The 14,924-nt window shown below is 49.3% G+C and overlaps 1 protein-coding gene across 3 annotated transcripts; it reads left to right on the top strand.

Annotated features, from left to right (window-relative positions):
- Positions 1 to 1,234: 1,234 nt before the first annotated feature.
- Positions 1,235 to 14,391, top strand: ankrd50l (ankyrin repeat domain 50-like). Of its 3 annotated transcripts, XM_031583765.2 has the most exons (6): positions 1,235 to 1,494; positions 2,759 to 2,846; positions 3,437 to 4,246; positions 7,719 to 7,960; positions 9,165 to 12,803; positions 13,235 to 14,391. In XM_031583765.2, the coding sequence occupies exons 3-5, from the start codon at positions 3,822 to 3,824 to the stop codon at positions 12,800 to 12,802; spliced, it is 4,305 nt and encodes a 1,434-aa protein (XP_031439625.1). In that variant the 5' UTR covers positions 1,235 to 1,494; positions 2,759 to 2,846; positions 3,437 to 3,821; the 3' UTR covers position 12,803; positions 13,235 to 14,391. The 3 variants fall into 3 exon arrangements, with proteins under 3 accessions (XP_031439625.1, XP_012697749.1, XP_031439634.1); XM_012842295.3 differs by lacking the exon at positions 2,759 to 2,846; XM_031583774.2 differs by lacking the exons at positions 1,235 to 1,494; positions 2,759 to 2,846 and adding an exon at positions 2,954 to 3,060.
- The last annotated feature ends 533 nt before the right edge of the window (positions 14,392 to 14,924 follow it).

Here is a 14,924-nt window from a genome sequence, read left to right as displayed (position 1 = left end):
AAAATCTGACATTCAGAAAGTGTAGTTGCACTTCATATAAATATTGTATGAAAATACTTTTGGATCATTGCATGTAATGTGTTATGATGTGGCTTCTCTGCTATAAATGCAGAGAAAATAGCACATCGGCTTTGATCATATTACTATAGCAAAGAGGGATCAGGACTCAAGGGTATGTGTGAAAGGATAGAAATGGAGATCTCTGTTTCTTTGCTAATAAGCAAGGGCCGAAAGATACACATTTAAGATTCTAAGAAAGATCAAAGAACTTGAGCACAAATCCTCCATTCTGTTATTTGCAGGTGCTGTTACAAATGTTATGCAGAATCTAAAAGAAGAAATACCCATTCCTTTTCAAGTATCTGACAGTACTTGCATGTAATATGCAATAATATGATGTAGACCACTCAGGATTGTGACATACCCTAATAGATAAAGATGGGAACAAGCTCTTAGCTCTATCATACAAGTCTCAGCAATCACATGACATCTCATAACTAATCAATTTGCCTCCTCTCTAAAGTGACCCAATAGGTAAGTGAGTCGATTGTGAAGTTTACAGTGTCAATGCAGGTGGCAGGAAGAGGGAAGCCGGAGACTCCTCTTTTGATGACTTTCCTCGCTTTAAAGCTGGGCCCCCAGAATCCTGTTCTGTCAACAAGGCTATTGGGAGAGGATTTCCTCAAATGACACAACCAAACCATTGTTGAACAATTTTGTGGAATGAAATTGGTTTTCTTACATGGGGCTACTTCAAAAGTCATTCAGAATTCCCCAAACGTGTGGACCAAACTTGGTCTCATAGACACAGGACTGCTGCATATTTGAAAAGAAATGTATGCCTGTTGTCAACGCTGAATCCGTACTCGCAATCCAAAGCACGTTACGCAGTACTATGTCGTCTTCCCGACAACTGTACATATGAGGGACTAAATGTTTAAGCGAGTGTTTGTCAAATTTGCGACCTTCCGTGAATTGTCTTGACAACTTTAAAGACATGTTATATTTCCCCTGCATGTGTTAAATGGGGAGAGGTTTAACACTCACCATATCCACCGCTCATGTAAGATTTACACATTCTCTAGTTTAACATTGCGATGAATGCTATCTTTCCTACTTGCTTGTATTTGTAGGACAAACTTAATATAATGTATTGCGACTTATCTCCAATAGGAGGTGTTGTGCTTTTGCGTATCGGTGACGCGTGATGTAATATGAATGGGATTCATATTGACAGCATGCAAAAGTACAGAGCCAGTAACTGTGCGTAATGGCTTGAGGATCTTTCTTGAGATGGAAAAGTCCGCTGTGCTGTGAAATAATATTACGTGCCATTTAATCTGAATACACGTTGGTGGAAGATGCACTGTGGAAGGATGCCTTGAACTGTTTAGGTCTAAATCGTCGGGGAAACAACATTTCACCGAGAAATCGGGCTTGTCGATGAAAACGAGCAGCTTTATTCTCTACGCGGTAACGCCTGACGCAACCAAGGTTTGTGACATCGGTATTATTTTCAGTGAATATCATTCAGATGCGGGTATGCTGAATTTGGTCTTCGGAATGTGGATAGTGATTCCGATAATGAACATTGTTTAGCAGAAAGCGCTGTATTACGATCAGTCAGTGGCTTCCAGGTTGCAGGCAGCTAATGATGCGGCACCTGTAGCAACCTGGGGAAGTCAAGTTTCGATTAAAGCGCTTTCGTTGTTGCTGTTTGTACCCCGAAGCGGACCCGTGAGGAAAGGGCATGGAGTTTGGCCACAGTGCACTCTCTGTGCCAAGTGGAAATGCCACCTTAAGTCTTTCCAATTGACTGATTGTGTACCTCCAATAGCCCTGTCAGCCTACTTCCCAATCTATACAGCAGAGCTCGTATTTTCTTTCCGCAAATGAGGGCACAGTATTGCTTTTGCAAGCAGCCTAGAGCGAGTGAGAGTTTTGTGTGACATGGTAGTTATGTTGAATCATTATCGACACCAATGTAATTGTAAACTGAATATACGTGTAGATTGTGGATCATACGATCAGGCGTAGGGAATAAAGTGCTGCGACAGTAATTGGAAAAATATCCATTTAAAGGGCGGGTTCACGCAAGGGTGAAGTATGGCTGTTGAGCTAATTGTATGGGAACACGCGAGTGTGTGTTTTTGTGCGTGTGTCTGTCAGGGATTAGATGCATTACACAGCCACGTTTCCGTTTGAAATGGTAACATTTGCAATTTGTCAGATGCTCGAATCGAAATATAGCTGCACAATGGAATTACTAGTTGGTTATGTTATGAATGTACGTACTCATGTAGTTTCATTTAGACATACTTTCTGTTTTAGTTAGGATTAACAGGGTAAATTCCCTGTGGACTATCTGAAGTTTCTATATGATTTAGATTATCAGCAACAGTTTTTTGGCATAACTCAAAGTGCCCAATCTGTTAAAATATCTCTCATTTTCTGAAGGAGAATAGCTTCATCAGCCCGTTTTTCTCAACTGGAGAATGAGGAGGCTGGTAGTGTAGATGAGGCACAGCTGTTTTATTTCTCCTGATTAAGAGCAACCATGTGAGCCATATTTAGATCAGAGATGAGGAACTGCTCCACACCCCCTCTCATCCCTTCAGCCTCCGCCCCCCCCCCCCCCCCCCCAAACGAGCTGTGAGACAGCTGAATTACGGCATGCTTCTGTGGGTGAACTTTGACCCCAAGCAGACCCTATCCTCTTTCCTAAAGTGTCTGCCACTCTCTCACTCCTCTTTTTCAGTTCCATTTCATGTGTGGACTCTTCCTTGGCAACATGTCCTGACATGTCAGGAAACAGAGCAGGAGAAATGGGAGGACAAGTCAAACCGGTGAGCAGAGAGAGAGAGAGAGAGAGAGAGAGAAAGAGAAAGAGAGGTGAAAAGAGGAGGAGTTTTTATTTGCCAACCAAATGACTTGTTTGGAAATCAAGGCAGAGAAGTAGTCTAGCAGACAGGGACAAGACACATTTAGCAAAGGGCAACAGAAATGAAAGACACTGGGGAGCGTGTTACCGGGGAGGGCGGGAGGAAAACAAAGGCATCAGTATGTGTCTGAGATCTCCTCTCTCTTTTTCCCTCTCTGTCTCTCTCTATCTCTCTCTCTCTGTCTATCTGTCAGGGAAGCTCAACACAGAGCTGTGTCTCCTGAGCTTTTTTTGTGTGTATTTGTGTCTGTGTATGTGAGAGAGAGTGTGTGTGTGTGTGTGTGTGTGTGTGTGTCAGGGTGGGTGTGTGTGTGTGTGGATAGCTGGTTTGTGGCAAGGCGAGCCACCTGCTGAGAGCTGCGAATGTTTTCTGTAGATATTTGACCGACTTGTGCTCACCGCATGCTCTGTTGTGTGCGCGCACACACACACACTCACACACACAGCCTACACACGCGTACGGCATAGTAAAAGCATTCATTTTCTCTCTCTCAGTCACAGGGGAGCAGCTGTAAAGGATCACAGACTCGACAGTCATCCCAGGACGAGGAGTTGTGATAGGACTCGGGGGACCAAAAGAAGGAGGAAGAATTTTTCTTTTCAGCGAACAAGACCATCTCGTGGACTACAAAATCAGCAGCAGCAGGCCTCATCTCTGGGTCACATAAGGACGCGGTGTAAAGTCGTCTAAATATTTAACATTTGAATGTTAAACAAATCGGGGGCAAAGCTCTTTTTTTTCTGTCATTAATACTGGAGTATTTTGAAGCACCGAAGGAGGACCCATCATCGGCATCATTAAATAGAGAGCCTTGGCAGCGCAGTAGAACATGGGCGTTGGGGCCCGCACAGTGACTCCTGCCCCAGCTCTGAGGGCCCGATGAGGGGCCCCAGCCCAAGCCCTCTCAGGGGCCGGCACTTTCACTGCCGGGAATGGGCCCTGGAGAAGTTGCGGCGATGCTTGGATGCCCGGGGAGACTGCAACGAGAGTCGGGCATCGGTGGGCGTGTTGATGACAGGGGGGCCCGGTGCGGGGAAGACGGCTCTGAGCACGGAAACGTTGTGGCCGCAGTCGGATGCGGGCAGAGCCTCGGGGCTGGCGCCACGCTGCCTGGCGTGGCACTTCTGCCAGCGGGAGGATGAGGGCAGCGTGGCGGTCTGGAGGTTCGTCCTGAGCCTGGTGGAGCAGACGAGGGCCAGCCCGCTCTTGCCCCCGGCGTATGGCCACATGCTGGGCAGCCCTGACATTGCACCCACGCTGGAACCTTTACACTGCCAGCGGGATCCAGATGACACTTTCAGAAGGTCTTCATATGTTCCTTTTATGCTCCTCTCTTTTTAATCTTATATAGCTCAGATTTATGGCATGCTTAAAAGGGTCTGGTGTCTTATCTGTAATAGATAGATATATAGATAGGTAGATAGATAGATGGATACTTTATTTATCCCGAGGGAAATTTAGGTCATCCAGTAGCTTATACACTTAAACAACTCACCGACACACATACATAAATCACATACACATAGGGAGAACATGTTCACAAGGAGTGAGGTGTTTACAGATACACGAATGGGTCTGACCCTGTGGTACAATATGCATAGATTGTGACAGTGTAGATGCCCAGGAGGAAAGTGTTTGTGTGCTGCTTGTGTGGATAGTGCAACAAGATAGTGTTCTTGTGCTTGTGTGGATAGTGCAAAGATAGAGTTCTTCTGTTTGTGTGTGTGTGGATAGTGCAAAGAGATAGTGTACAACTCAAACACTAAGCATAACTTTAGCCTCTAAAATCAATATGCCCTGCATGAGCTGAATATTTCAATAGTGATCGAGGCTTTTTTTCACATACACAATTCCCGCTTCAGTTTCAAATCCATTTTAAGTAAGCCAGCATAGAGTACATGCTACAGCATGATCAATGAGTTGATGTGTTAATCTTCACAGTGTACTTGGCAGTGGCAACCAGGCCACCATTTTAAGTATTTTAATCCTCTTTACGCCTGGCTCAGTTTAAATGTGTGTGTGTGTGTGTGTGTGTGTGTGTGTGTGTGTGCAAGTTGAATATGCTCGGCTTGTCTTCTGTTTGTGCGGATTCGAGTCCTATTGCCTGTCACAGGGGAAGCTGTCTGCATATCTCTTTCTATGGAGGGGACAGGAAAGGCACAATTGTTCTTTTTCCCTAGCTTTTATATTTATGTATCCCCCCTCTGACCCAATAATACACGCCATTCACTGCTAGCACAATAGGCCGCTAGTCTAAATGAATGAAAGAATGCTATTTACAACAGTCGAAAAGAGCGAGGGAGAGAAAGAAAAGAAAAAAACAACAGAAAAAATGTGGCAGGGGAGTCGTAGCAGTCCGTGAGGTCTCCGGTCTCACGTGAGTGTGTCGCCCCTCCAGCCCATCACGATGGCGTACACACACACTCACACACACACACTCACACACACACTCACACACGCACACAAACACTCACACACACACACACACACTCTCACACACACAGACAAACACTCACACACACACTCTCACACACACACACACTCACATGCCTTTTCTCCCTCCGTCTCCCTTCTTTCTCAGTGTTTTTAACTTCCACATTTTCTTCAGACTTGTTGGCATGGCTGGACATTTGCACTGGGCCTCCTGTATTTGCTCTGTGCATGGGGTGAACTATAGGCATACATTCCACATTGCCCTCACATACTGACAAACTGCTGAGAGAAGCTGTGTGTGAGTGTGTGTGTGTGTGTGTGTGTGTGCGTGTGTGTGTGCGTGTGTGTGTGTGTGTGTAACTAACTGGAAGGTAAACATAAGGGAAAAGGTTTGACTCTCAGATGAAAACGTGGGTTACTAGCAGCTGTTCTCTCAGATGTCTGTTGTTTACGGACAGCATTAGTGGTTTGTTTAGCCCGTCATTAGCGCAGACTAACCACTGATTTGACCAAGGCAGGCAGGGACACTCACTGCAAATGGATTCACAGTCTGTCCAAGGCTAGTATAAGGCCCTGTACACACACACACACACATACTAGAACCCCTATGATTTGGGATAGAGAAGTGGCTCCAACAGAATGGTCAGCTGTTCGTTTGAACTGTGAGCGTGATATTTACCTGTCACTGTAAATCAGCTTGTTTGTCACTGACAAAGGCGATGAGCTGTGTGGTCTACAAGACTCGTCCTCAACCACAAGGCTTAATCATAGGTCTAGTTCAGCCTGACCATGTCATCATCTCCCTTGGCTGGTCAGAGGGCTCAGGGTCAGTGTTTTTAAACATCCTCTTGACCACGACTCAATTATAGTTCTTTGGGTGCTGCCTCGCTGGCATGCGTTCTCCATTCTTTTGGTCAGTTAGACCAGAGTGTCTTTTTTGAGCACCAAAGCCACATTCTGCCCTCTGCACATGCGAGAGTGATAAGGCCGTTGCGTGTTGGACTACTAGGTGTAGAGGACAAGACAGGAAGTCAATTAAAAGATTGTTAACCTCCCTTTGCTTTGCTGGAATGTGTGCCGAAAGGGTGTGTTCTCTGAAACCTCATTTCGAGATAAGGCCTTGGGGTTGATGTAAGTTTATGATTGATTGATTCCTCTTCCTGGAATAATGTTGCTTCAGTTTGTGTAATTTGAAAACAAAACAGTCTAATTTGTCAAAGCTACCAGGAACGTTCGTTTCAGATCATTCCGGTTCTGCTTCAGGTCATGTTGTTTCGTCTGAATCATCTTATTTATTTTTTTAGAAAACACCAACTTTGTTGCTTACCAACACAGTATGTAGCAATAGTTTAGCAAAACCAAGGAAACTGGAGGCTAATGTCCTGAATGGCTAAAGCACAAATTGAATATAAAATGAACAGTCTGGGTGGAGAAAGGCTTTGGTTTGTCTGTGGGGATGTTTGCGGTTGAGGACTGCCAAGAGCAGAGGAATTTAAAAATGTTGGGATCGCCAAAAAGACAAGGACACTCATTAGCCTTTGAAGTCATGCAGTCATTGCGATGATGCGAAATACTTCTGTGCCACTATTATGCTGATAAGACACGGCGGTTAAACCAGTCGTCTCAGGTTATATAGGTTTCACAGCTCGATGAAAATGAGGCTGATAAGAACACAGCCGCGCGTGCTGGAACAGTCCCCCCCAGCAGCAGCAGTCCCCTCCTGTTCCAGTGTGCTCAGCCTGGGGAGGAACAGGAAATCCCACAGCTTCTTTAGGTCTGACTCACAGCATCACACCACACCAAGCTTCCCCCCGAGGGGGAGGGAGAGAGAGGGAGAGAAAATGCGGAGGAGTGGAAGGAAGGATGAGGAAGAATGCTAGCAGAGAGCAGCAGGTGGCTAAGAGGCTGAAGGGAAGGTTGCAACTGAATTGATATTTAAAAAAAAATATATCTTCATTCTCCATTCTGTTTTATGATCATAGGTACAGGCTGCGTCGTTAACCATGGCAGGTGGCTTTTGATTTTGGTTTTGGTTTTCCAGTTCTTTCAGTTCTCTCATCTAGGTCACGCACATTTGTGAGCTTGCCTTCTGGTTTATTGTTCCTTATCACCAATAAAGACTTTGTAAGCACACTAGGCACTTGCCAGAGAGCAATAATCTGTAGTCTTGTAAGATAGGGAGATGTCAAGATGATAATGATTGTTAAACTGTTAAACTCAGTGGAGGCAAACCTCCCTGCCACCCTTATCCCTTACCTCTCTCCATATGTTTGTTAACTCTCTTTCTCTCTACCCTCTCTCTTTCTCTGTTGCCCCTTTGTCACACACTTTTTCTTACTGTAGGGCAGTTCTGGAGCCCCTGGCGGACCTACCCCGTCCGGTTCAGAGTGTGTATGTGTTGGTTGACTCCCTGGACTCCGGGTTCGGTGCTGGGCTCAGGGACGGGGTGGCAGCTGCTCCCACGGCGAGTCAGAGTGGCTCCATCGCTGAGCTGCTCTCCAGGCACCTCCACCTCCTGCCCAGCTGGCTCCTGCTGGTGTGCTCCGCACGGCGCCAGAACAAGACCATCTGCAAGATGTTCTCAGGTACGGTCCCAACACACAGCTACCCTGAAAAGCTTGCACACACACATACCCGGACACACACACACTCACACACACACACAGGTGAGGTGATGTATGAGGGTGTGTGCTGAAATAATTGGGGGCTCACAGAAATAGAAAGTGGAGCAGACCTAGGCCTGGAGTAAATAAGATCATCAGTTTTCAAACTTTTCACTCTTAAACTTTTTTTTTATAATAAAAAAGAGGTAATTTTCATTACATTTTTGAAGGCATGTTGCAGAAAGCTTGATGTGCCACACAAATAAAGAATTTAAAACACGGAATCAGGGAAACCTACAGAACACAAGAAACATAGTGCCTTTCGTACACGACTCTCCTTAAGATGTGCTGTCTGTACTGACAGGAAGCAGATAGCAAATGCATTTCCATCATATCCCTCAGTCAGGAAAAGAAGGAATGCAAGTGTTCTGCCTTCCATAAATCCAGCTTGTTTATCCTGAAAGCAAACCCCATAGTGTGCCAGTATAATGCACAGTCCAGTGGCTGGTGGAAGGATCAAATAACAGCGAGGACCCAGTAAGTCTTCTGAAGTCACCCACTGAGTGGGTTGAATTCTCATTTTCAAAGAAAAAATACAGATTAACTAATTTAGGTCCAGTGTAGGCAGCAAGACAACAGCAGCTTCCACACTGGGGGGATGTGCCGTCTTCACAAGGGGAAGAAAAAAAGAAGACAGAGAAGCACAAAGGCTGTATGGGGGACATAGCCAACAGTAATCACTTCCCAAGTTTGCTTGCCAACATTGTCCTCACAAACATCTCAGTCTTCCTGAGTCTCAACTACAAAAGCCTGACTACCTCTGGCCAATTAGGTTTGATGATGGTAACCTCACATTCCTGTGAGTCTAACATCAAAGGGCATTCAATATTTGCACTGCTTCTAATTAAGGAAGCAGTGTGCATAGCGATATTCTGCCCCCTGGAAACGAAGGTACCTCTACCAGAGTGTTAAAGTACCCTTCTTAAAAGATCTTAAAAGCTGCATCAGTTTTGTATTTAAACCTGTAGGAGAAAAACATAAGAAATGTTTCCTCATCTCCTCCTAACCGCAAGCCTTAACTATTTTACTGTTATGCAGCTCTGCAGTTTCTTTTCCCAGTTCACTATTCCTCCATTTTATATCCCCTTTCTCAAACCTCTCTTTTCCCTTCCCATCATCCCTACAGGCTTCAGAAGAATGTGCCTGGACGACCTTCGGAAGCCACTCATAGTGCGGGACATTCAACAGTACATCCTGCGGCGCCTCGACCAGGAGGGGGCGCTGCGTCGGCAGCTGACCCCCGACACAGCGGACATGCTGAACCTGCTGCACATCAAGAGCGGCGGCTGCTTCCTCTTCCTGCAGCGCGTGTTGGACGGGGTGGCCGCCGGCCTGGTGGGCCTGCGTGAGATCCGGGACATTCCAGGGACCCTCAACGGGCTCTACCTGTGGCTCTGCCAGCGCCTCTTTCCGAGGAGGCTCTTTGCTCTCGTACGGCCGCTCCTCAATGCCCTGCTGGCCTCCCCCAGGCCCCTCACCCCGGCGCAGCTCTATGCTGTGGTCTGGACTCAGAACGCCAGCCTCAGCCTGGAGGATTTCCAAACTCAGCTGAGTGCCCTTGACTCGCTCCTTATCGACGGACCTGGAGGAAGCAAGCTGTTGTTCCACAGCAGCTTTGCCGAATGGCTGACCGATGTCAAGTACTGCACACAGAAGTACCTGTGCAGCGTGCAGGAGGGACATCTCATGCTGGCCATGGCCCTATCAGTCCAAGCTAAGAGACTGTCCACTGAGGAGACCTGCCTATTGGGTTACCACCTGGTTAGCTGTGGGATCCACTCCAATGACCCTGCTCTGCTGGCACTCTGGATGGTGTGGACTGAGGTACCATCCCTTGGCAGAACCATTGAGGACTGTTGTGATGGGGACACTGGAGGACACTCGCTTAACCCTCCATCGTCCGTGTCTCATACACCGGTTGTGATCCAACAGGATGTCTTTCAGCTTCTGATGAAAAGTGGGGTCTATCCCCCAACCTGTTCTCCTGACAACGGGCCCAGTGTTGGGGTGCACTGCGCCAACAGTGGTAGTGGGATCGTCCGGAGAGCACTCCAGAGAGAGGACTCTGTCCGGGTGCTGCTGGACACCGGGGTTAGTGTGAACCGGACTGACCCATCTGACGGGCGCACTCTGCTTGCCACAGCAGCCCATGCTGGCTCAACTGACATAGCAGCTCTCCTGTTGTGTCGCGGGGCAGACCCACTCCTCAGAGACCACCAGGGCCAGACGCCACTCACTCTGGCTGCCAGGCAGGGACACGTGGGAGTCTTGCAGGTGCTGCTGGACTGGGCGCAGGACCAGCACGGCCTGGAGGCAGCAGCGGTGCGGAACATGCTGGAGCACTCGGACACGGAGGGCTGGACCGCTCTCCGCTCCGCTGCGTGGGGGGGACACGTCGAGGCCGTGAGGCTCCTTCTGGAGGCCACGGTAGAGGTGGATGGCTATGATGCAGAAGGACGGACCGCCCTGCGAGCAGCAGCCTGGGGAGGCCACGAGGAGATTTTGCTTACTCTGCTGGACCACGGGGCGCAGGTGGACAAGGTTGACCGCGAGGGACGCACCCCTCTCATCGCTGCGACTTTCATGGGGCATAGGGAGGCTGTGGAGATCCTCCTGGACGCAGGGGCAGAGGCGGACCTTGCGGACGGGGATGGTCGGACGGCTCTGTCGGTGGCAGCACAATGCGTGCCGAGCGGAGGCAGGGGATACGGGGAGGTGGTGAGCCTCTTGCTGGAGCGAGGGAGCGACCCGGCACACAGGGACCGCGACGGGATGACACCGCTGCTTCTGGCTGCTTACGAGGGCCACGATGAGGTGCTGGAGCTTCTGTTGGAGGCCGGAGCGGATGTGGATGAGACGGCCGGATCCCAGCCTTCCGCTGTGGCTACCGTGACGCCTCTCCTGGCTGCCGCGTCCATGGGTCATGCCAGTGCGGTGAACCGTGTGTTGTTCTGGGGGGCCGCCGTGGACACGATCGATGGCGAGGGCCGCACTGCCCTGTGCCTGGCAGCTGCCCGCGGCAGTGTGGAAGTGGTTCGAGCCTTGCTGGACCGCGGTCTGGACGAGAACCACAAGGACGACCTCGGATGGACACCGCTGCACGCCGCTGCCTGCGAAGGCCACCGCACGGTGTGCGCTGCTCTCACTGAGAGAGGTAGCATGGCCCGCGTGGGAGAGCTAGACGTCGAAGGGCGAACTCCCCTCATCCTGGCTGCGCAGGAGGGCCACTGCAGCACCGTCAGGCTCCTGCTGGACCGCCGTTCCCCCATTGACCAGAGGGGCTACGATGGACACTCGGCCCTCAGCGCCGCCACCCTGCAGGGCCACGGGGAGGTGGTGGAGCTCCTGATGAGGCGGGGGGCGGACACGGACGTCCGTGACGCGGAGGGGAGGCCCCTGCTCTACCTGCTGGTGCTCGAGGGCCGGCTGGACATGGCTGCCCTGCTCATGGAGAAAGGGGGGGTGCCGCTGGAGTCACGGGACTCGGAGGGCCGCACGGCACTTCACGTGGCCGCTTGGCAGGGTAACGCTGGAGCCATGAACCTGCTGCTGGGACGCGGAGCTGACTCCAACGCTCGAGACTCAGAGGGTCGACCGCCACTCCACTCAGTTGGGTGGAGGGGTCACGTAGAGGCTGGACGCGTGCTTCTGGAGGCCAGGGGAATCATTGTGGACCTGGCCTGTCGCCAGCAGGGAGCCACAGCCCTGTCCATAGCAGCACAAGAGGGACACACTGAGGTTGTAGTCAAGCTACTGCAAAAGGGTGCCGACCCAGACCATGTAGATTCCTATGGACGCAGTCCAGTAAAAGTAGCAGGGAAAAGAGGTCACTTTGACATTGTCCGGCTGCTAGAAAGCTACGGGGCTAAGCCCTACCCCTGTCTTCTACCTGGAACAATCGGCAACCCTGGACTGTCCCAGACTTCCACAGTGAAGTCTTCTGCCAGCTCCGGGAGCACTGGGGAAGGGCGAGGCATGGCACACTCCTACCCAGCAGCCTCCTCAGCCTCCTCAGCCTCGGCCTCTGCATCCTGCTCCCCCTCATCCACTGCAGAGCGCTTCCACTCCATCCAGAGCTCCCAGACGTCCTCGTCCACCGGCCACTCGCAGGCCACGGTGCAGACGGTCCCGGCGGACAGCCTGAGCTTCACACAGCAGATTCAGCAGCACTCGCTGCCCCGCTGCCGCAGCCGTCCCTCCACTCTGCCCCCACCAGGGTCGGCAGCCGCCAGTCTCCATGGCAGCACCAAGAGGAGCCAGATCAAGACCACTTGCAAGGCGTCTCCTGCTGACACGCAGTACTTTCCCTCTGGGCTCTTTCTGGACTTGAATCAGCCTCTGAAGGGGCTCCTGGAGTCTCTGGGTGGGGACTATTCGGCAAAGCCCAAAATGCAGACTCTTTTAGGGGAAGACTTGACCAAGGGCTCGCCGAACTTTGTGGGAGGAGGGAAGTGGAATTCTGTCATGGCGTCTCTAGGGGTGGCGCCAGGGCAGGACGGTGCCACCAGACCCGTGAAAAGCAGGGACAGCCCGCCCTTGGGGTACCCGCCGCCACATCAGAGGGAGGCGTGGGAGGTGTCCCAGAAGGCAGCATTCTCCCAAGACTTTAACTTCAACTCAGCAATTTCACCCAGTGCCTTAACTGACGATGCCATGGTCAACATTACGACAAATGACCCACATCTCAGTCGGAAGCAGGCCATCAAACTCCAGTTTGAGGGGCCAACTAGCGCCGTGCTGTATAAGAGAGAGACCCCACTGTGAGGTACCTACCTATGTCTGAGCTGTATTCACATGTGGGCTGGGGTGAAAAACATTATGACCACAATAACATTCTTTTCTAAGGGCTTACAAAACACAATTCCAGTTGATCTTGACTCGGCCCAAGTTTCTTTTTTTTTCACAAGCTTAGAGTTGCTTTAAAGGAATAAAGTTGTTTTTAACTAAACTTCAACCACAAATGTACTCACAGATGTACTCATAATAGCATAAATGATATAATTTCCCCTCTCAATGTATTATGACTATTGCCTTAGCAAATAACCTAACTCATGATTGCGATTGTAATGGGAATTGTACTAAGAATAGCATAGAGGGTGGAACCACATTTTTAGGTGACGCAGAAGAAAATCCTAGGAATTTCAATGACAGTTGTCCTTCTCTCTCTCTCTCTCTCTCTCTCTCTCTCTGTCCTAGGTTTATGTGGCCAGTGAGTAGCTTGGAGGAGCATGGCTATTGTGTAAACTGAAAGATGAGAGGAAAGTGTTTGTCACGACACCTTCTGACCTTCTTCCCGCTAGAGGAAAAGAGGGGGGAGCGAAAGCGTTTGAGTTGAAAGTCTGACGCTGTTTACATTTAACCACTTCCCTTGTGCCTGGACGGTGTGGAAAGCAGCTGTCACTGATATACACACAACAATGCAGGCTGTTGCCTTCAGACTCGCACGTGACACCAACCCAACCCACACCCACCCATCCATGCAGACACTTGTATCATCACATACCACTACAAGAACCTTTCTCCCCTCTCCACACATACGCAGCTCCTCCAAACGTCTCACCACTCAAGAACAATACCACTGTAAGTTGGTGTCGGGACTAAAGGGACAGGGATCTGCATGGGACTTCCGGAACATTCCCACGCAACCCCACCCATATGTTATGTCTAAAGCCAGCACAGTGAAATGGCTATAATCACCAGGGCTCTGACTAGACACATACCACAGAGACAGAGACAGAGACAAACTAATCAAGCTGTAACTGCCTAACTGGAGTTTTGGACTATAATTTGGGAATTTTGGGGATTTTTCCCTAAACTTTTTTTCTTTTTCTTTCTGTTCTGATTTCTTTCATTTGAAATAATAACCCTGTCATAATTCACTGATGTCATATTTATAACGTATGTCCTGGGTGGGTGACTTTTTACCCAGAGGATTTGGTGCTTTCATCTTGAAAGGGTGGCACTGACCTCTCTAATTGCATCTGGAGTGCTGGCCGTTAGTGACTGACGAGGCTGAGGAGGACGGAACAAAGCACACAGCTGAGCGAACAGACCTGCCAGCCGCAGGCCCTCGGGACCAAGAACTAGGACCAAGTCCAAACACAGATGGGGTTTATGACACGGAACGAACAAGAAGGAAGGAGAGGATAAAGGATGAGGTCAACAGTGGTAAATTCCTCAGTTGCGAGAGAGAGAGAGAGAGAGACGCTAAATTCTACCTAATGTACTTATTTTTAATCTATATTCTAACTTACCAGGATGTTTAAATTAAAACATGACTGTGTTTAACATGACTGGTTTTGCACATTGTTACATAATTGTGTCTGAAATTCATAAAGGACGCTTTTGGTCAAGTGTGACTGTATGTTCTTGTCTAAGAGGATGCATCAGTGTGACATTGAGCGTCAGACTTTGCAGACTTTGCAGACTTTGCAGTAACATCATTGGTGCTGTTTATCAAGGCTGTGTTGAAGCCCAGGCCAGATTTGGTTAGCCCTGAAAGCATGCTAGCTTAGAAGAGACTATGTGTTACTCTCAGAGCTCTCATTGGAAAATTCTGTGTGTATGTACACACTTACCTTGGAGCAGTCAGGCTTTGCACACTTGAGAAAGCGTAACAGTGGCTTTAAGATGAATTAGGAAGAAGGCCTACGAGCAAGTGGAGCGTAACAGTGGCTTTAAGATGAATTAGGAAGAAGGCCTACGAGCAAGTGGAGCGTAACAGTGGCTTTAAGATGAATTAGGAAGAAGGCCTACGAGCAAGTGGGGAGACCTGTTGGCTGAGGGCCAGAGAATGCTGATGAGGAGTAATTTGAGTGAGCGTCTGAATGTCACGTAGTACTGAGCACTCTCACAGCTCCATGACAGCTGTGTACCACAGAGACAC

Source organism: Clupea harengus, chromosome 2 (genome assembly GCF_900700415.2).
Source record: "Clupea harengus chromosome 2, Ch_v2.0.2, whole genome shotgun sequence".
Classification (NCBI taxonomy): domain Eukaryota; kingdom Metazoa; phylum Chordata; class Actinopteri; order Clupeiformes; family Clupeidae; genus Clupea; species Clupea harengus.
Note: the sequence above shows the minus strand (reverse complement) of the source record. Positions and strands in the feature narration are given on the sequence as shown.